Consider the following 20,876-nt stretch of genomic DNA (forward strand, 5'->3'; position numbering starts at 1 on the left):
TTCCCTCCCTCCTTCCTTCCTTCCTTCCTTCCTTCCTTCCTTCCTTCCTTCCTTCCTTCCTTCCTTCCTTCCTTCTTTCCTCCCTCCCTCCCTCCCTTCCTTTCTATTCCTCTATCTTGTGTCCAAATTTATAATTTTTTCTCATTTGAACAAATCGGTGCTAACTTGGCTCAGCCCATGTTCAAAAGTAACAAAGTAAAATGAAGACTCTGGGAAATAGCTCAAATTCTGACAGAAACGGAAACTCTTTAATTGCGCTCATTTGTAGTCCCCAGAATCGGTTATTTCAGTCGAGTTGGGCCAGAGTTTACCTTCACTCTGTGGCCAGCCCACCGCAGGCCCTTCGGAAGCCCCTGGAGGCAGGCGCCACTGCCCGGGGCTGGGGGAGGGGCCTCCCCAGGGAGACAGCAGGGACAAATAGAAGCGTGTGAACAAGTCCGGGCGAGGGGAAGTCGGCCTTGAATGCCCGGTTTGGGGGCTCCCTGGAAGTGGTGGGGATCAGGAGAGGCTCCCTGCAGGAAGAGGCTGCAGAGATGAAGGAAAGAAGGGCCGGTACAGAGGCGGGGCAGCCGAGGAACAGGGAGACGCCCCGCGATGCCCAGTGAAGCAGGGGGGCGGGGTGAGGTGAGGTTTTCCCCTCAGGGAGACAGAGAGCCCCCGAAGCTATATGTCTGGGAAGCTTAGGCGCTGCAGACCAGCCCAGGTGGGGTGGGCCGCTGTGGGTAACTCAGGTGGATTTGGGGGCAGAGAAGGGCCCCGATGCTGGACAAGGCAGAAGCAGCCAGACTTGACGGTGACCCCTGGGGTTCTGATGTCTTGGGGCATGTCCCCTCCCGTGTCCCAGGACCGGTGTGGTAGCAGCCGGGGACTGAGGGTCTCCCGGGGCTTTGCCTTCCATCTTGGACTCAATGTTGTATATTGGTTCCAAGGCAGAAGAGCAGTAAAGGCCAGGCAATGCCAGTTAAGTGACTCGTCCAGGGTCACACAGATAGGATGAGTCTAAAGTGAGAGTTGAGCCTAGAATCTCCCTTGCTGGTGGTTGGTTGGGCCTGGCTCTCTCCAGAGACTTGAAACAGAACGCGAGGAATCTCAGAGCCCTTCCTGTGTGGCCAGAAGCTGGTGCTGGGCCCCTGCCCGCCACAGCTCCCCAGACTTCCACAAGCCCTGCAGGTTGGGGCTTCCTCGGGGGCTCCGCCCCTCGAGCTCCGCCCCCCGAGCTCCGCCCCTTGAGCTCCTGGAGTCCCCACCTAAAGTTGGATCCCTGTTTGGCCTGGCTTTTGCCCACAGGCCAAGGTGGGAGCTGGGCGGTCATCCCAGCCGTGGGGGGAGGGGGGAGTGGTAGCAGCAGGAAGCCAAGGTCTGCCTGTCCTGCCGGGCTTCTTGGGCCTGCTCTGTAGTGTTGGGCTCAGTTCTAGGCATGGCGAGGTGGGTGGGGGGAAGGGGCGCAGGCTCGGGGGTGGCCGGAGGCCCCGCACTGGCGTCACTTATCACAGAAGAGGGGGAAGAGTTCTTAGAAGCAGGAGAGCCGCTGCCCTCAGCAATTTTCCCTAATATTGGAGTAAAAAGGGAAGAGTGGGGGCCTGGCCAGACTGGCCAGGCAGGGGCATGATGTCAGCAAGGGGCGGGGGATAGACAGCAGGGCCTGGAGGCAGAGAGAGACTCCTCTTCCTGAATTCAAATATGGCCTCAGACACTCACTAGCTGCGTGACCGTGGACAAGTCACTTTACCTGGTAGTCTTGGTTTCCTCATCTGTAAAATTGAGCTGGAAAAGGAAATGGCCGACCAGTTCTTTACCAGGGAAAACCCTAAATGGGCTCATGAAAAGTCAGACCTGACTGAACAACAGGATAAGACTAAAGCTCTGGGTCAGAGTCTGGGGTTCCAGGGGAGGCCAGGAGGAGGATGTTCTGCCTGTCAAGGAGGTTTTTTAAATGACCATTTGGCTTTGGGGACAGAACTGCCTGCTAAGGGTGGAAGTGGCTGGGAGGCAAACTGAGGCTGTGCCAACAAAAAGCTGTGCTCAGAAGCGCAGTAGCTTGTTCGGTGAGGAGCTGCTTCCCTCTTTGGGAGATCTCCAAGCACAGGTGGGATGACTCTTGGGGAGCACGAGAGCCAGGACTCTTTTGGGGGGGGGGTGTTGGCTGCTGGGTCCCTGCTGGCTCTCCAGGCTTGGGGCAGATTCCATGACTGGTCACTCCTTTACTTCCCCCTGACTGAAGACCCAAGCTTGACCCCAACAAAGCGAAGTAAGATAAACCCACGATCCCAGCGACATTTTCCCTCTGTGCTCTGGGGATGAGCACTCTCTATTGGGTCATGCCGTGGGATGGATGCTTGTGACTAGTCCTCCATCCCTGCTCAGAGGGGAGCATCCTGGGAGCCTTCCTAGACGTCTCTCGATGTGGATCTGACCCGCCTGGTTCCTGCGCCATTTCCCCAAGTGTGACGAAAGGCTTCAGCTTCTTTCTCCAGAATCTCCCATCTTCCCCTTCTTCCCGTGGCCATTCTCTGCCCTCGTTCCCAAGTGTTCTGGGGTCTGTTTGGGCAGTCCTGCTCTCTCTTGTTGCTTGTGTTCAAAGGTGTCCCTGAAGGGCCCAAAGGTGGTGAAACACTCCGTGGTTCTAATCGGAGATGTGCTAAGTGAGCAGTAACCCGAGAGATACCCGCTACAGAAATACAGTTCTGTTGGTTAAATTTGCAGATATATTTATAGTTTCCTTTCTGCATTCCAGGGCAATCAAGCAAAAGGAAAAATGAACACCATCTGTGGCCTCCAGTCTGCTCGGAGAAACTGTGTTTTTTTGTTAACGTCCCTGACTGACTGGAAAGAGCCTCCCCGAAGATGCTGGTCCCTAGCGGTGAAGAGTCCTCCTCAGGTGCCTGCGAATTGCTCGGGGGGCAGATGCCTGGGACAGAGCTTATGGAAGAGCCCGGGGCTGGCTGATGGGCTCAGGGGAAGCTCTCCCTTCTCTAGAACCCGGGATCACAGCCAGGGCCTGCCTTTAAGTGCCCGAAGCAGAGAGATGTGCAAGAGGATGAGCAGCTGCTCTGGGTGGCCCCACTTCTCTCCGAGGCAGGGATTGCTGGAGGGAGGTATGGTCCGAGCCCTCTCAGGATTCATCCCGGGGAAGAGGAAGAAAGACACGAGCCATTTCCACACATCATCACCGACTCAGGCTGCTCCTGGCCCGCTTCTGTGGTTCATTCTTAAGCCAGCACAGAAACTTCTAGCAATCATTGTTGGCAGGTGAAATATTCTATTTTTTTTCTCTTGTACTAGGGGAAAGTTGGCTCTTTTATTTATTTAAAACCATTACTTTCTGTCTTAGAATCAATAATAAGTATCGGTTTCAAGGCAAAAGAGAGGTAAGGCTAGGCAATGACTTGTCCAGGGTTATTCATCTGAGAAGTGTTTGAGGCTAGATCTGAACCCAGGTCCTCCTGATTGCAGGCCTGGCACACTATCCACTGAACCACCCAGTTGCTCCATAAGTGAGCTCTTTTGAAGAAAAATATCTTAACCCAGCTTTACTTAAATTATTAAATTGTTGGTGCTGTACCACTTTGTATTAATTTTTTTTTTAAATTTTAAACCCTTAACTTCTGTGTATTGATTTATAGGTGTAAGATTGGTAAGGGTAGGCAATGGGGGTCAAGTGACTTGCCCAGGGTCACACAGCTGGGAAGTGTCTGAGGCCAGATTTGAACCTAGGACCTCCCGTCTCTAGGCCTGACTCTCAATCCACTGAGCTACCCAGCTGCCCCTCCCCTGTATTAATTTTTAAAAGAATCTTAGAACATTATCCAAAACTGAATTCATTATCTGTCCCCCAAATTCTCTTTTCTTCCTAGCTGTCCTGTTATTTAAAAATTATATTTTTCTTCTCTCAAAGACACGTAAAAGCAATTTTTAACTTTCCTCTTAAAAATTTGAGTCAGATTCTCCTTCTTTGCCTTTCCTGAGATAGCAAACAATCTGATGTCAATTTTACATGTGCAATAATAGAAGATGTTTTTCCATACCTACTATTTTAAAAAAATTAATTCTCTCCCTCCCACCTCTCCTCATACACACTGAGAAAGCAAGAACAACAAAATCCATTATAAATATATATAGTCAAGGAAAGCAAATTCCCATATGAACCATGTCCAAAAAAATCGGTGCCTTAGTCTGTACTCTGAATCTGTGACTTTTCTGCCTCGAGGTGGAGAACATGCTTTATTGTGCATCTCTGGCTGTGTTTCCCTGCACTGTAGAGGGGCCCCTGATCCCCAAGGAAGGGGCCAGCCTGGACTCGCCCCTCTCCCTCTCCGAGCTGGTGAGATCCTGTCGATTCCTTCTCTCTAACAGGCGCCCCCACTCTCCTCCAGCACTGTCTCTGCCTGGTGCAGGCCCCCATCGCCCAGCTTGGACCTTCTCGGTGTCCGCTGTGGGTCTGCCTGCCTCCGCTCAGATCTAATCATTCTCTCCCCCCCGCAAAAATAAACTTCAGTCACCTCTGAGTGTGGCATTCAGAGTCCTTCATAGCCCAGCTCCCTCCTCCCCTTCCAGGCTTTTTACGTTTTATATCTCTTCCTTTCATCATCCAGTGATGCTGATGCTGGATTCTTTGCCAGTCCCTGCGCCGGCCCCTCCGTCTCCTGACTCTGGCTTAGACCCCCCTCTGATCCCCTCTCTTGCCCCTGCCTGGGCTGCCTTTGAGTCTTGATAAATCTCAGCTTCTTTTCTGAAGTCTCTCCAGGTGCCTCTCGGTGCCCTCTTTATCTCGTTGGTGCGCCGTCTTTGACGCTGCGGCTCCCCCCAGACTGAGCCCCTCAAGGGCAGGACCAGATTTTGCCTCCTTTTCTCTCTGGGTGCCTGGCAGTGAGTCGTCGCTCCCTAAAGACTCATTGATGCACTTGTTGGGTTGGACCAAAGGAGCCCAGAATTCTGGATTAGAGGTTCTGTTCAGCTCTGCTGTTCTGTGACTTGGAGGAGTCCAGGATCCCGAGTGTAGAAGGGCAGCCGATGAGGCAGGACACCAGGCTCCCTGGCCAGTGGCTGGTCAGCAAGTTCTCATCAACTTCCAGCCCAGACATGGCCTCGAGGCACTTCTCCCTGTTGTTCTTGGGCTGGCCCGAGGAACCCAACAGAACCGGTCCATCGCTTTGGCTCTGCTGCTGGCCGTCCCGGGTCGGCCGTGTTCCTGGGTGCTTCAGCTGGTCCTCGGACCTGGTGCTCCCCTGAGTGTCCTCCTCCTGGCCGCTTGGCTTCTCCCTGGCCTGACAGAGCTTGACCTGGGCCTGCAGAGGGGCCCCGCGGGGCTGCCCGTCCCCAGATCCCTGAGAGGGTCCCCGCGGGGCTGCCCGTCCCCAGATCCCTGCAGAGGGTCCCTGAGGGGCTGCCCATCCCCAGATCTCTGCAGAGGGGCTCTGGGCCATGTCTGCTGGGCCTCGAGGCTATCGCTTCTGACCCCCCACATGGATGCTTTTAGGCACTGAGGCGAGGGCAGGATCTTTGTGGACTTTGTCCTCTGGGCCATCCCAGCTTCGAGTTCCCGAGGATGTGCCGGCTCCGTCCTTGGGCTGGTTCGTGGATGGCTGCATTCATCCGAGCAGCCTCTACCTGGCACCCGGAGGCTGCAGAGACTCCCCCCAGAGGAAGACGCTGAGGCAGGATTGGAATTTGGCCCTTTGTGCCTGCAGCCTCCGCTTCCCACCAAGGCCATTCGTGCCGTCCAGCCTGGCTCCCTCTGCCTGGCGGCCGGCACGTCTGGCCTCTTCTCCTCGTCTGTGCTTTGGAGGCCGCGGCCTCTTCCCCTGGATGCTCCTCGGCCCCTCTTTGGCACCTCCAGAGACTCCCCGGCCCAGACCGCTGGTCACTCTCTGCGGCCGCCCTTTGGGCCTTGTGGACCATTTGCTGCCTTCTGGGTTGTGGCTTCACTGTGCGAGAGTGTCCGGAACCGCAGGCCCAGGGCTGCTCTGTCGCGTGTTAGGACAGACGGGCAGAGGCGGAAGAGGCCGGAGGGAGATGAGGGAGACGCCGGCTCCGTCCTGGGGGGCTCTTCTCCCCCCTCACCCTCCCGCTTAGACTTGGTGTGGTGGGCTGGACAGTGTGGGGGAAGCGACTTGTCCGGCAACGATGTGTCTGAGGTCACATTTGAACCCAGGACCTCCTGTCTCCAGGCCTGGCTCCCCATCCGGGGGTCTACTTTTGGCTGAATTTGTGAAACAGAACGTGAGACCCCAGAAATGTTTGATCTCAGCTCAATCTCCAGAACGAACGCTTCATTTTCAAGTCACAGATAAAAATCTCAAGAAATGTCAGTTTGCTCCTCCTCGATCAGACCCTCCTGTGACACGAGCGCTTGAAAAGCAGCTGATTGAGCGCCAGCTTGGAGTCAGGAAGACCCGAGTTCAAATTCAGCCTCAGACACTTCAGTGAGGTGACCCTGGGCAAGTCATTTGGCCTATGTCTAATTCAATTTCCTCAGCTATAAAATGGGACTAATGATAGCACCTGCTCGCTCCCAGGGTGATTGTGAAGACCAGATGAGATAATCACTATAAAGTCCTTCCTTAGCCCACATGGTAGGTGAGGGCTTAACAAATACGTCTTCACTTCTCAATATATGGAAGCTGGAAATAAATCATAATAGTAAAAGGGATTATTTCATATAACTGACTTCAGTCCATGTTCCTCTAGAGATTTTTTATCTTGACTTTAATGAATACCAAAAAAAGAGAACATTTTCCCAGGTGAAATAGAAACAGAAAACCATGTACACCTTGCTTTAAAAAAAAAAGTATATATGTATATATACACACACATACATACATACATACATATATATATAAAGGAAATTCAAAACTTTACTTTCAGAATTTTCCTGCTTGTCTGTGCTTCTCTCGGAACCGACTTCTGTTCCCATCAGTCCATTTTGAAAGATGCTCCCCCGAATCCCTCGTTTCTCTTCTCTCGGTCCCCTGGCCATTCTGTCTCCCCTCAGTGAAAAAGGGAAAAGCTCCATCCTCATAACACAACAGCGCAGGCATTAGTGACGCCCGCCAGTGTTTGGCTCCTTCTGTGTCTTGGTCCGTCGGCCTCTGGTTCCCTCCATTGTCTCCCCCAGGGGGCTTCAGTCTTTTCCAGTTAGTTCTTCTTACATTGTCATGGTTACTCAGAATCCCTCTTAAGCCCCCGAAGATGAATAGATTCTGTCCATGTTTCCTAGCAGTCTCTTCTAATGGTCAATCGTCCGTATCAGTGAAAAGTTCTAATTAAGCCACTTTCTCTGGACCCCGGGGGAGTGGAAACAGCCAACCACGGTCCACACAAAGCCTTTCGTTTTGGGGGACAACTCTTCATTAGCCATTAGTCCTTGCTTTTCTAAGCTAAATGCACCCCCCCCCCCAACCTGGCTTTAAGAGTACTGGTAGAAGAATACTCGTGGTGGAATGGCTTCTATCTAGACGTGATTTGGGGGTTTATGCTCTGTACCCCATATGCCCAGCGGTAACTTTTGACTTTGTGGCCATTGGTTGGTTGTCAGTCAACATTTCATCTTTTTTTACATTGAATTCTCATTTTATTTTTTTCTTAATTACATGTAAATAGAAATTTTTTTCATTGAGCATTTATTAAGCTCCTACTAAGCACTCTGAGCACAGGGATATTGTCTCTCGTGTCTAGAATGTTCCCCTTCCTCTGCTCCATCTGCTGACCTCCCTGGCTTCCTTTAAGATCCAACTAACATCCCATCTTTTACTGAAAGCCTTCCTCAATGCCTCTTAAGTCTGGCTCCTTCAGTCAGTTAATTATTTCCTATTGTATATAGTTTACTTTGTACATATTTGCATGAAGACTGTAAGCTTCTTTGAGGGTAGGAATGGGCTTTTGTCTTTTTTGTGTCTGGCACCGCAGTGCCCAGCACATATTAGGCACTTAATAAATAAATGTTTATTGATTGAGTAATTTATCGATAATGTCAAATGTTTACAGAGAGATAAGAGATTCTTACATTCTGTCTTAGAATCAATACTAAATATCAGTTTTAAGGCAGAAGAGGGTAAGAGCTAGGCAACTGGGGTTGTGACTTGCTCAGGGTCATACAGCTAGTAAGTGTCTGAGGCTAGATTTGAACTCAGGTCCTTCCAATTCCAGGCCTAGCATTTTATCCATTGTGCTACCTGATTATTTTTTATGAAATTTTCTTTTTAGAAAATGAACACAAATTTTCCTCTTTCCTTCTTCCCACACCCATTGGAAGGAAACAGCAACAAAAACAAAGTCCTTGTAATAAATATGCTTAGTCAAGAAAAAACAGGTTTCCCCATTGTCCATGGCAAAACCAGCGGTCTCCTGCTCCGTGAGTCTATCACCTCTCTTTCAGGAAGTGAGTAGCTTGCTTTATCATCCATCTTTGAAATCGTGGTTGGTCATCGTGTCCGTCAGAGATCTGAAGTCTCTCAAAGTTATGTGCTTTTACAGTGTTGCTGTTATAGAAGTTGTTCCCCTTCTGATCACCTGCCTTACTCTGTATTAGTTCTTACCAGTCTTCTTCCCAGGTTTCACTGGCTTCTTGGAGTAGGTTAGACATGAAGGAAAGAAGAAATATGGAAGAATAGCTAGTGGAAATGATTGGATCCAGTGAGGGTTTTTTAAGGATGGGAGAGACCTTGGCATGCTTGTAGGAAGGAGCCAGCATATGTGAAGAGACTGGTCTAAAGAGAATGGGAGGTAATAGTGGGATCAGTTTGCTGGAAAGGTTGAGGGGGAGATTGATTCAAGGACAGATGTCAAGGAGTTTGCTTTGGCAATAGAAAGGCCACGTTTTCACCTGAGATTGCAATGAAGGGGGAGATATGGGGATAGAAGTTAGGGGAGAGGAGAAGGGGGAAGCTCTTTGTTCGTAGGGCACAGTTTTTTCCGTGACATGAGGAGAGGTTCTCAGCTGGGAGAGTGGGAGAAGCAGGTGCTGTCGGAGGCTAGAGGAGAGATGAGAAGGTTTGAAAAGCTGTGGTGGAGAATGGGGTGGCAAATCAATTTGGGAGAAATAGTGTTGGCTTTGCTTTAGTGAGGGTGCAGGCAGCACAGTACATTGAAGAATTAAGGTGTTGGTGGTGGCCATCATCTAGTGTTGGGGCTTGACCATGTGTGACTGGCAGTAGGACAAGGCTGCAAAAGAATCCCAGATGGAGCACTGGGTAGAGAGATGAATTGGCTTAGCCAGGAGTTATGATAGAGATGGGAAGAGAGCAGGATTGATGGTGGAGGTGTTGGATGTTATGGTGGGGACAAAGTAGAGACTTTAGAAAAGAGAAGGATAGAATGGAAAATGATTCTAATTGGATACAAGAATTTCAGACTTCTTGAACATGGAAGTGGAACACTGGGTAACGGCCAAGTGAAGGATGTGACCATCTTTGTGTGCAGCCGAGGTAGAATGGAGAAGCTGGTTTGGGGAATTGGGTAGATTGATGAGCTAAGAAGTTGTGGTATTGGAGGAAGTGTCTGTATTTTGAGGTCTTCAGATATTAGAGCAGGAGATTGGGAAGAGAGAAAACTGTGAAGCAGACCCTGAAATCACTGAGGAAGGAAACTAGATGATAGCCTCCAGGATGTGATTTGGGTGATAAATTTGGATAGCATGAACCTCAGAGAAGGAGAAGTTGATTAGTGAAGGTGGTGGAGGGTTTGGAGAGAATATTTTAGCTTCTCTGCTGCTGTCTGTGAATTGTGCTATGAGATAAAGTATAGCCAGGACAGAGAAGGGTCTATTTTTGCAGCCTCCCAGTTAACAACTCCAGCAATTTCACAATACCTAATAAACCTCTGGGCTTTTTTCTGGCTGGCTTTACTCACGCATTTGATCGTTTTCATGGATGTTTGAACAGAGTGCCTGAGCGCCACGACTCCTGAAGCATTGACAACGGCAGCCCACATCTCCGTTTAGAAGCATCAGTCATAATGTACAGGGAAGCGAAATGGACATTTTAGTGTTTTTCCATTAAAAGCTTGGTTGAAAATCCTTAAGGAAATAAATACATCTTCTATTCACTTGCGTGTTCTCAGAAACCATAATGTCACAAAGTGGGGAATCATTGGTTCTTTCTCAATAACATGCAGCTTTGTTCCTTTTTTATGTTTTGGTTTATGATATGTATTCTACCGTTAGAGGCAGAGCAGAGAAGCCAACCTAATTTCCAGAACTGTGTGACTGTCTAGTAACATGCAATGTCACATTAATTTCAAGGACACTGGAAACAGGAATGTCAAAACCAGGATTTGCTTAGCCAAGTAAGACTGATAGCAGGGAAAGTAAGAACTTAATTCTAGCATCAATGGGGATAGAGATATTGGGAAACTTTTTTAAAGAAAGAAAATGTAGATGTTATGTTTTAAACATAGAATTTTCTGATAGGCTATTTCTTGGCTATGTTTCAAGATGTCTTGTAGATGGCTTTCAAAATTAAGATTTAGGCCATATCCTTCCAAATCCTTTGTCTAAAGAATTGTCGAGTGTAGTTGTGTATCGTATGTACTTTACTTAGCAAAATCGAACCCTCAGACTAAAGCATTTGTTAATTATGTATATGTGAAACTTGGTGTTAAGTGCTGGGAATATCAAGACCTAACATTCTTTCAGAAAAAATTAAATAATTTTCATTGATATCTTTTGTTTATTATACCACCAACACATCCCTTGCATCTCCCTCCCTCCCAGAGAACCATCCTTTATAAGAAAAAATAACAAAGGAAAGAAGACATTTCCTTCGTCTTCAAAGCCTGATTTTATTTGCCCTATTCCATGTCCCGAGTCTCCCATCTTTGAATTCTTGACTTCCACAAAAAATGCAGATGGTTATGGGGCCTCTCTTGTTGCTATCGATCACTGTGGATCAAAGCATACGGTTAGTCACTTTTGTCACTTTTTTTCCCACAATTCCAACTTTTCCAAAATGGTTGGATGGCGTTACAGAACACATTCACATGCCTGTCTTTCTGTAACTCCTCCAAGGTGAACTGTGCCCATATTGTGATCTTTTTCTCATTTTGGTGGCTGTGCAGTGAAGCCTCAAGGTTGTTTTAAAGTGTATTTCTCCTATCATCAGTGACAGAGATGTCAAACTACACACCACTTCTGAGTCCAGCCCAAACTGGATGAAGATGGCCCCGGGAAATATTTAGCAAAATAAGAAAAAATGCAGTAAGACATAGATAATAGAAATATGTAGCTTCCCAAGTCAGTGCCTGCAAGGGATCCTTACGTATGGTCTAGTGACCCCACTCCTATTTGGTTTGGCCCCTGCGTTAGAACATCGTGTTTTTAAGCGTTTGCATTTCTTCTTTTGTGAGCTGGGTACGTACTGATCTCTTCTGAGCACTTAGCTTTAGAGAATGACCTTTGCTTGCATGTTTCTGCTTGTTGTCTCTGTCTGCTGCGACGTCAGACCCTCATCAAAGGTATTCAGTACATAGATTTGGTCTCAGTTGGGCACTTCCCTATTCATACTTACTTGTTTCATTAGTTTGTTCTTGCAAAGATTTTTTTTTTCCTTTCTAAACCTTCACCTTCTGTCTGAGAATCAGTGCTAAGTATGGGTTCCAAGGCAGAAAAGTAGGGGCTAGGCAATGGGGTTAAGTGACTTGTCAGGGTTTCACAGCTAAGAAGTGTCTGAGGCTGGATTTGAACCCAGGACCTCCCATCTCTAGGCCCGTTGCTGTATCCACTGAGTCACCTAACTGCCCCTCATTATTCAATTCTTAATAAATTTGGATTGCTTCAGAACATCTGAAGAATTCCAACTTAGAAAATGGTTGACAGTGTAATCGCCTATCGTTTGGTTCTTTGTGAGTTGAGTCACCCCTGTAGACAAGTATGTTACAAAAGATAGCCAAAGGAGATCTGAATGTATTTAATTGTAAGAAAGTATTTGGCACGATTTGGTATATTTAATACTACTTATTCCCTGGAATCTGTCATTTTTTTTCCTCCTTTTCAACAGGGGCATAAGAAAATGGTGGCAGGCCCTTCCTCCCAACAAGAAAGAGCTATTTAAAGGAAGTCTAAAGAAGAATAAGTGGAAGTTATTCCTGGGCTTCAGTGGTTTGGGAATTTTATTTGTTGTCTTTTACTTTACTCACCTGGAGGAGAGCCCAGTCACAGGACGGAGACAGTTACTAGTGTTGGGGAAGGAACATATGATGAAGCTCTCACAAATGGAATATGATTTGGTAAGTAGTAAAAAGGATGAAAATCCTCTTTTCACAGTGTCCTGATGGAGCCTCTCATTTAAAGGAAGTATGTAAGGGCCGGGGGAGGGCCTGGATGACCTGAGAACCCAAGGACGTGGCCTGGAGATCCCATTCCTCATCTTTGCCACGTCTGAGCCTGCATTTCTCTACCTCCAAAGCAGTCACAGAATAAAATACGGTGATTTCTGTGTGGTGTTCCAAAGAAAGGCCCCTGGGTTTTAGAAACCTTGTCACTTCCCTGCTGGTTTGGTTGTATCCTGAGGAGTTGAGTGTCCAGAGTTGAAACTTTCTCAGCCAGACATTAGAGAGTGAGGACGGTTCTCCTCTTGTCCTTCCCCTTCTGTGATGCAGAAAAGCAGCATTCCTCCTTTCTTGGGGTGAGGGTGGGGGAAGATCCTTCACGGCAGGGGCTCTTGTCTAGAGCTTTCTGCGGGGACCCCAGGGGTGTCTGGGACCCGTCCCTGCTGCCTTCAGTGATTAGGTCACGCTTGCAGAGTCTGTGGAAAGGTCTCCATTGTTTCAGACGTGAGCATGGTTTAGTCCAAGTAGAGGAGAGCACTCTTAGGGTTGCCAGGTCCTGGCCATCCAATGATTCGTCTGAGGCACGAAGGTGATCTGCGCTTCACAGGAGACAAAGCCCAAGCTCCCCAGGGTTACTTGACCAGTAAGTATCTGTGGGAATTCTCCCTCACACCAGCTCTCCTGTCACCAGGCTGCCAGGGGGCTCTCCCAGGTCTGTGTCTCTCCAGGCTCCTCGGGGCTGCTGGGCACCTTATCTCCAGGATTCTCCCTGAGGTCTGCTGGTATTCTCTGCTTTCTCAGGATGCCTCATATCATCCTTATCCATGTTCTTTAGGGATTATCACTGGAATCTCAGTTCCTTAAGGTTAAGGACTGTTTCACTTTTATATTCTGTTTTCCCAGTGCCTAGTGCAGCCCTCTTGGACATTGTAGAGAATCAATAAATGTTTATTGAAATTAAGTTGTTTTGTGAAGTTAAGAGGGGCTTGCTTAGACTGGCATAGCATTTGATTTTCCTGTCTCTAAGAAACCTAAAATGTGTTTTCTTTTCTTTCTTTTCTTTTTTCTCTTTTTATTTGCATGATTTGTGTTCTCTCCCTTCCTTCTTACCTCCAGAACTGACAAGTATAACTCCACTGGGTTGTACATGTATTATCATCCAAAACTTATTTCCATATTATTCATTTTTTAATTAGAGTAATCTTTAAAAACCCAAACCCCATATCACATACCCTTATGAACAAGTTATAAATCATGTTTCTTCTGCCTTTCTGCTCCCACAGTTCTTTCTCTTGATGTGGATAGCTTTCGTCCTCATAAATCTCTCAGAATTGTCCTGGATCATTGCATTCCTGTTATAAACTATGTTTTCTAAATTTTCAGAAGGGGAGCTCCCCTTAAAAGTTTATTCTGGTGTGAAAAGAGACTGAATACAGAGGAGAGACATGAGTCCACTTGTGGCTTCTGACCCTTGTCGGCTGTGTAACCCTCTCAATGAAGCAGTTCTGAAATCCAAAAAATCATAAACCTTCTGGGTCCTCTGTCCTAGCTGCATGCTACCAAAAAAGAAAAGATCAAAAGAGCTCAGAAAGCATTTAGTCAGAAAACATTTCACTTATTTGCCAAGAAGAGAGAGATGGAGGCTGAAGGTAATACTGGTTTTGAATATAAATATCTTGGTAAAATTTTATGAAGAATGGAAAATTATGGACCGTATCTTTTCATAAAGAAAGAAGGCACAATGGAAGGTAAAACCAGATTGGGGAAAGTTTGGCAAGAGATCCAAAAAAGCAAAATCATCCCAAGAACATTTAATGAAAAAAATAGAAAATAACAAATAGAAGAAGAGTGGAAAAGATCTGCAAAAAGACCATGACGAAATGTTTTAAGTTAAGGATGGTGGAATCATCCCACTTGAACCCTAAAATCATAGTCCTGTTCGTGCGAAGACAAGAAAAGTGGCCAGATGGCACCAAGTGTACAGAGGACATGTCTGGGCTCCAAATCAAAAATTTATTCAAAGTAATTTCCAGGAAGAGGGCATTTGAAATTGGAGGGAATCAGGGCATGCTTTTGTGGGAGCCAGACCTTAGGCCAAACTTTTTAGGAAGGAGGGCATTTGGGGGAGAGGAAGCCTACCAGATAGCCCATGCACAGGTTGGAAATGGATATGGAATGTCACATAGAGGGCATGGCAGATAGGTCAGTCTGGTTGAGCATAGAGTGCATGAAGGAGAGCAGTGGGCTCAAAGCCAGGAAAAAGAGGCTGGAACCATCTGTTAGAGTCTTACTACAAAGGGCTTAAAAGAGTTTGCATTTTATTGGAGAGGCCAGAGGAGGTCTTGGAGATTCTTTTTTTCTTTTCTTTTCTCTTCNCCAAAGCAGAAGAGTGGTAAGAGTAGGCAATGGGGGTCAAGTGACTTGCCCAGGGTCACACAGTTGGGAAGTGTCTGAGGCCAGATTTGAACCCAGGACCTCCCATCTCTAGGCCTGGTTCTAAATCCACTGAGCCACCCAGATGCCCCCTGGTCTTAGAGATTCTTGAGGGTGAGAGTGGCATGACTAGAGCTGGCAGCAACCTGTTGGGCAGGTCTGCTCTTTGAGGAGCAGACTTGGTGGGCTTGGGAGAACCTCTGCCAGAAGGCCGGCCCCAGGACAGGCTTTTTTCCATTGGAGCTTCTCTTGGAGGTGGCTTCTGAAGGCAGAAGAGAGACTTGGCTGGCCAAAAACTGGGCAGGCTAAGTAAGTTTGAAAAGACAGAGTAGTAAAAAGTTTTCCATTGGCTGCTGAATTATTTTGCTCATAGCAGCAGCTGAAAAAGACTAAGGCCTGGAATGGTTGCCCTCTTCATTTCAGGGGACACGTCCAGCAGGAGAAATCATGACCCCCTGAAGTAGTAGATGGAGAAAGACTGCCTAAAACAAGTTACTCAGATTTGTGTGCATTGGTTACATTTAATTTCATGTTTATTAATTTATATATAATTCAGTAGTTATTCATATGCTAAATAACGAACATTTAGACCGTGGCTAACTACCAATCAAATTGTGTTCATGATGATATGATATTAAATAGATTCTGGACTTAAAGTAGATTTTGAATTTATTTCAACCGATGCTGCCTTCTATCCTTTTATTTTATTTTTTCCAATTATAGCTGCTTTATATTCTAATGTTTTTCTTGCAGTGAAATTTCTTTAACAGTATCCCAAGGACTGATTAGAGAAAACAAACATGAATGCCTGGGAGACAACATTATCATAAAGTTCTAAGGTGCTAACATTGTATTTAGTGCTAGAGAGCTTTTCTCACAGTAATGGGAGATTCATTTGAATACCTACTTCAAACCAGGTTAATCTAATTGCCTTATTTATTCTGTGTTTTAGCATGTGTCAGACCCAGAGAGAAGTTGTTACCAGTAACTTTGCATTATTTTTAATAGGTTTCATTTATTTCATTTGAGAATGTTTGTGAGGTAAAATATATTCATTTTTAAAAACACCCAAACAGACCATAAAGTTTCCTCAAATCTGGAATACTTGTACCTTTGGGTTCTTTTTTTTTTTTTTTTGTCAGGGGTGTGGTGGGGGAAAGGGAGATTCAAAATATTATATGCCTATGCTAGGATTACTTTTTAAATTAAAACACTCATTTAAATGTAGTATATTAGAGGAAATTTCTGAAACTATGTCTATATAAGGAAAATTCAGATTTAGTCTTAATTAAATGAAATTATTTTCCCCAAATATTCTGGATTCTACCTAAGCACACTCTTAGCCAGCTTTATGGAAGAAAGAAAACGTTTTTAATCATGATGGCATTTCATCAGTTAACGTGGGGAGAAAATGGCACATCTATTAATACTGAAATTTCAATAATCTTCTGTCAGCGTATGTGAATAAAACTTTAAATTAATGATACATCCAGGGGTCCTTCTCCTCCCCCCAAACCTGTGTAGGTTCAGGGTATTTTCAGTCCACTGGGCCATAAAAATAATTATCTTCTGTGTTTCACTTTTTTCCATGATACTCATTTTTCTCCTGATGACAAAATGTTTTCTCCGTACAAAGTTTCATTTCATACATTATTTTATAGTTAGCAGAATAAAAAAAAACATTTAAATGTGTTTCTTGTTTTCATATGCATAAATAAAAAAGATAAATTTCATTTTAATTTAAAATGATTCAGATAAAAAATCTTAATGATTAACGGTTGTTCAGAATAATGAAGTATATTAATTTAACATGAATAATTCAAATTTCAGGAATTTAGAACTGTGATTTAATATATGTAGATCTTTGCATAAATCTCTAAAAAGCAGAATTAAAATATTCTTCTGTTGGTGGCAGGATCTTTTCCCATAAAACATTTGGAACTGTTTACAGCATTAAAAAATGTCTAAAATTCCCCAACCTTTTTCTTTGTTAATCATACAGTGGATGGAAGAATTCAAAAATGATCTGCTCCCTGAGAAAGATCCCAGGTACCTGGCTGTGAAGAAAGTGTTTCAGGGTCTGGTGGAAAGCAACAGAGACATCCCAGGCATCTCGGAGTTCCGGTGGCTCCTTCACGTGGTTGACAGGCCAGACGGAAATGCTTTTGTTCTTCCCGTAAGTACTTTTCCTCCATTAAATTTCAGTGTTCCATTCAGTGACCTTTGTTTTCTCTGTGGCTCCAGCAGTTTACAGTGTGGTTGTTTTTTTTTTGTTTTTTGTTTGTTTTTTGTTTTTGGGTGCAGAATGGGCAAGTGTTTGTTTTCACTGGGCTCCTAAATGCAGTCTCTGATAGTCACCAGTTGTCTTTCCTTTTGGGCCATGAGGTAGCTCACGCAGTGCTCGGACATGCCGTAAGTACTCTCCTAACTGACGTTCAGTCGTTAGAATATTTAGACCTTGGCGTATTGCCTTGAGTGTGTACAGTGGTTTAATGCTCATTTTTTCATGGAGGGAACAATAAAACAAAACAGGTTCTATTCTGCCATCTACGGGAAGTGGCAAGAGAAGACAGGGTGGGAGGGTGGGCAGAGCCCTGGAACTGGAGTCGGGGGCCTGGGTTTCGTTCCTGCTTCTCTTTGGCCACTTACTGGCTGGACAGGTCACCTCGTCTCTGTTGGCCTCGGTTTTCTCCGCTGTAAAATGAGGCCACAGGTTCAGATCAGGGTCCCTTCTCACTCTAAGTTCTCCCAACGTCGGATCGCTGTTGAATGTTATTTGGTGGAATCGTGTCTCCCTTTTCATTCTTAGTAGTCACAAGATGGTAGCAGCATTTTTTAGAGTCAGAAGGGACCTCGCTGGCCGGCCGTTTGGGCCCATCAGTCCCTGCCCTCTCTAAATCTGTGCTCCCTGAAGGCTTCTGGTAAGGGAGAATCTGCCACCTCCTGGGGCCGGGCCGTTCCCCCTGGGGACAGCTCTCGTCCTCCCCAGGATTGACAGTGATTTCTCCTGACAGCAAGCCTCAGTTTCCTGTTTTGCAACTGCAGCTCATTGTTCAGCAAAATCAATCAGTTCCTCGAGAACATCTGATGATGGTGCCCAGGCGCCAGGGGAGGAGTGGGGAGAGATGGCCCTTGTCCCAGTGTCCGTCTCCCTCAGGAAGATGGGTCCCCCCCGGTTCCACACCATCCCAGCTGGGCTTTTTTCCCAGGAAAACTTTTGTACTCACATCCTCATCCTGGGGAGTGTTTAATAGGAAGGTTGTACATGTATTGATTCAGGAAGAAATATGAGGTGGCAGCTCCATCGCTCACTGGCACGCCCCGCCGGTCCCTCTCCATCGTTCCCTCAGCAGATGTGCTCTGATCTGGGCCATTTCTTGTGGCTTTGGCTCAGACGGCATCAGGAAGAGCCGGGAAGCCAGTGCCGGAGCCACAGCACGTGGAGTGTGAGTGCTGAAGCCCTCTGCGTGCATCCAGGAGTTGATGTTGCTGGTACATTCCCTCCTTCCCACTTTGTAGATCCAGAATGATTTTGTTTTTCTCTCCATTGTTCTTTGTGGGAGAAATCCAACCTGGGACAAGTAGGTAAGGAAGGGTATAGGGGAATTGTGATACTTTTATTTTACAGATGAGTAAACTGAGGCCCATAGATGGCAAGGCCACACAGTAAGTACCAGAGCCGTGATTTGAACCCCTCCTTTAAGCCCAGAGCTATCTTCTTTTCTTTTTTTTTAAACCTTTACTTTCCATCTTAGAGTCAATAGTATATATTGGTTCTATGGCAAAAAAGCAGTAAGGTCTAGGCAATGGGGGTTAAGTGACATGCCCAGGTTTATACAGCTGGGAAGTGTCTGAGGCCATATTTGAACCCAGGAATTCCCACCTCCAAGCCTGGCTCTCCATCCCTTGAGCTACCTGCCTGCCCACAACCAGTGCTATTTTCAGTGACCTTCACAGCCTGCTCAGCATGCAAATATTGTGGCCATATTAGTCTTAAACGGAAGTAACCCTCAGTATTTCTGTGGGCTCCCAGGAGCCCCGGGTGTCAGAGAGTCCACGCTACAAGGCACATGGTGCGAGGAGCCACCCCTCCTCTCCAGCTGACCCTCACGCTCTTTACCAGAGCTCAGCACTTGGAAGTTTTTCCTTCTCTCTGTGCACGTGTGTGCGTGTGCATAGTTTCACACCCCTCAGATTCACCACAATTCTCATTCATGTCCTGGAGTTCATGGGAAGATGATCCAAGCTATTTATCTACAAAGCAGAACGAATTGCATTTCCTTCCTTCTCTCGGCCTTCTTACCAAACCCAGGATCCAGCTTTCTTAAAGCCTCCTGGATCCATCTCTAAAGTGGTGAATTTTTCTTCCCCGGCCTCTTCTCTGTTGCCTGGTCCATTATTGCTGCTTCATAACAGCTCAATCAATCTTGGTCATCCATCTCTCTGGAAACATTTGAATATGCGCTGCATCTGTTTGTCTGGCATTGCATCCCTTGCCTTGCATTCAGCATATTGTCCTGATCTCTACCATGGTGCATTGGTAAAGAAATGAGCAATTACAATCATTAGATGAGGCATCAGATAGCAAATAACAGCTTTGAAGACTGAAAATATTAATATTTCTTTTGCACATTTCTTAAATGTTGCCAACACTTAAAATTTTTTTCTTTTTGAGACCCAATTTTTATTTAATAATAATGATGATGCTGGCTTACATTTATAGAGCACTTTAAGATTTGCAGAGTGCTTTGTGTATGTTGTTTCATTTAATCCTTCCAGCCGTCCTGGGAGTAGATGCTATTAGTTCCATCTAACTTACATAGAAGTTGGGGTTCACAGAGATGAAAGACCTTGCCCAGGGTCACCCAGCTAGTAAGTGTCTGAAGCAGGATTTGAATTCAGTTCTTGGCTTCAAGCTCAGCATTTCATTTTGTCTACTGTGACATACTGACTCTCTTCTCCCTCCCTCCCCATTCCCATGTTTTCCTTTTTTATGACCTTAATTGAATTAATTATCTAGTCACATGTAATGCACACCTATATTTGTGTGTTCAGGCACATCTATTTATTATTGAGGTTTCCTTGGTTTTTCGCTGGCTTCCTTGGCGAAATTTCTAAAAGTCAGATCATGGGAGGAGATGATCCTGGGGGATACCAGCAAGCTGTAACGATTTTTCTGGTCAGCAGTGAGGTATTTTTGGTCCAAGAAATGTCTTGATGAAGTGTGGAGAGGCCAGTTGCCCAGCCATACCACTCACAGAGCCTTCATTAGAGGGGTCTGGGAGCTGGCTCAGAGGGGATGACATCCACCTAGGGAGATAAGGAACGCAAGTGAATGTTTCTTAACTGATTGAAAAAAGTATCTCTAATATAATTGTGCTGCTTGTGGGTATCTACAATTAGAAAACTTTATAGACTTTTAGAGCTAGAGGGACCTTTGGGGATGATCTCATCTGATTTCCCAGTTCCAGAACGAGTAAATGGAGGTGTGGATGTGCCTGGGGTCACCCATGAGTGGGGTAGTGTGGAGGGAGGACCTAGGGGATTCTTTTTACCAACCTGGGCTTTCATCATGTCTTGGGAAGTCTAGAGGGGCTGAGAAGGGCCAACTCAGACCTTCTGACTGTTTTCATCCATGATAGACTAAAGAAAATATCACTGAATCCTCAACAACAATTATTTATCAGACATCTTTGCTCCCAGCAGCAGGGAAGGAAAATTAGTATCTTGGTGATAGGAACTCAGTTTACCCTTTACATCACAGAGGCCCCTGACATTTCAATAAAATGTTTGGCAGACTACATTTCATTCCTTAGTGTGAAACCTGACTGAAATGAATACATACTTATAGAAATGTAAATGTATTTTCCATTTCTTAATGACCTGAGAGAAGATCAGAAGGCTTGATTTAAGCAAATAAACAGTTACCTTTGGAAGGAGAAATATAGACCTAAGAATGAAGTTGCTCATTGTTCCCACCCATCTCAGATATTAGTTAGTAAAAATGTATGTATGGTCAGCATATGTACCTGTGGCGTCTATAGGCATTATGATCTCTGCAATTTTTTTTCTAGAATATTTCCAATAATCAAAAGCCTTTTGGAGTAAAGTATATTTTCTTCCTTCAAATATTTAATTCTTAGATGAGATTTCTTAAAATTGACCATCTTTAAACCGGGTAG

General features: G+C 45.8%; 1 protein-coding gene across 1 annotated transcript in view; it reads left to right on the top strand.

Moving 5' to 3' along the window:
- OMA1 (OMA1 zinc metallopeptidase) overlaps positions 1-20,876 on the top strand; it is a 56,849-nt gene that overhangs the window by 10,745 nt on the left and 25,228 nt on the right. Inside the window, exons 3-6 of the mRNA XM_044673894.1 lie at positions 2,735-3,249; positions 11,991-12,219; positions 16,697-16,870; positions 16,999-17,106. Coding sequence (XP_044529829.1) covers positions 2,756-3,249; positions 11,991-12,219; positions 16,697-16,870; positions 16,999-17,106 — 1,005 coding nt within the window. The 5' untranslated portion in view covers positions 2,735-2,755. The remainder of the gene's footprint in view (positions 1-2,734; positions 3,250-11,990; positions 12,220-16,696; positions 16,871-16,998; positions 17,107-20,876) is intronic.

This window comes from Gracilinanus agilis, chromosome 4 (assembly GCF_016433145.1).
Source record: "Gracilinanus agilis isolate LMUSP501 chromosome 4, AgileGrace, whole genome shotgun sequence".
NCBI lineage: Eukaryota > Metazoa > Chordata > Mammalia > Didelphimorphia > Didelphidae > Gracilinanus > Gracilinanus agilis.